Source organism: Phaethon lepturus, unplaced genomic scaffold (genome assembly GCF_000687285.1).
Source record: "Phaethon lepturus isolate BGI_N335 unplaced genomic scaffold, ASM68728v1 scaffold28402, whole genome shotgun sequence".
Classification (NCBI taxonomy): domain Eukaryota; kingdom Metazoa; phylum Chordata; class Aves; order Phaethontiformes; family Phaethontidae; genus Phaethon; species Phaethon lepturus.
This window is the reverse complement of record NW_010524518.1, coordinates 6,656-7,018: the sequence shown is the minus strand read 5'-3', so window position 1 is coordinate 7,018 and position 363 is coordinate 6,656. Positions and strand designations below refer to the sequence as shown.

The 363-nt window shown below is 67.5% G+C and overlaps 1 protein-coding gene across 1 annotated transcript in view; it reads left to right on the top strand.

Moving 5' to 3' along the window:
- The first annotated feature begins 6 nt into the window (after positions 1-6).
- TSPAN6 (tetraspanin 6) overlaps positions 7-363 on the top strand; it is a 4,888-nt gene continuing 4,531 nt past the window's right edge. The window contains exons 1-2 of the mRNA XM_010282486.1: positions 7-50; positions 161-349. Of these exons, the coding sequence (XP_010280788.1) occupies positions 338-349 (12 nt within the window). The 5' untranslated portion in view covers positions 7-50; positions 161-337. The remainder of the gene's footprint in view (positions 51-160; positions 350-363) is intronic.

Here is a 363-nt window from a genome sequence, read left to right as displayed (position 1 = left end):
TGATCACCTGCCTCAAGAGCGTCCTGCTCACCTACACCTTCGTCTTCTGGGTGAGCGCTGGGCCGCGGCCGTCCCTCCCCACCCTACCCCTGCGACATGTTGCTGTCGCGCCGCCCAGTCGCGACAGTCGTAACCCATGACGGCTTTCCCCTCTCACCAGGTGTCAGGCATCGTGCTGCTGGCCGTGGGCGTCTGGGGCAGGGTGAGCCTGGCCGTCTACTTCTCCCTGCTGGACGAGAAGGCCACCAACGTCCCCTTCGTCCTGGTGGGTGCCGGCACCGTCGTCGTCCTCCTGGGCACCTTCGGCTGCTTTGCCACCTGCCGCGGCAGCACCTGGATGCTCAAGCTGGTGGGGGGCCCCGG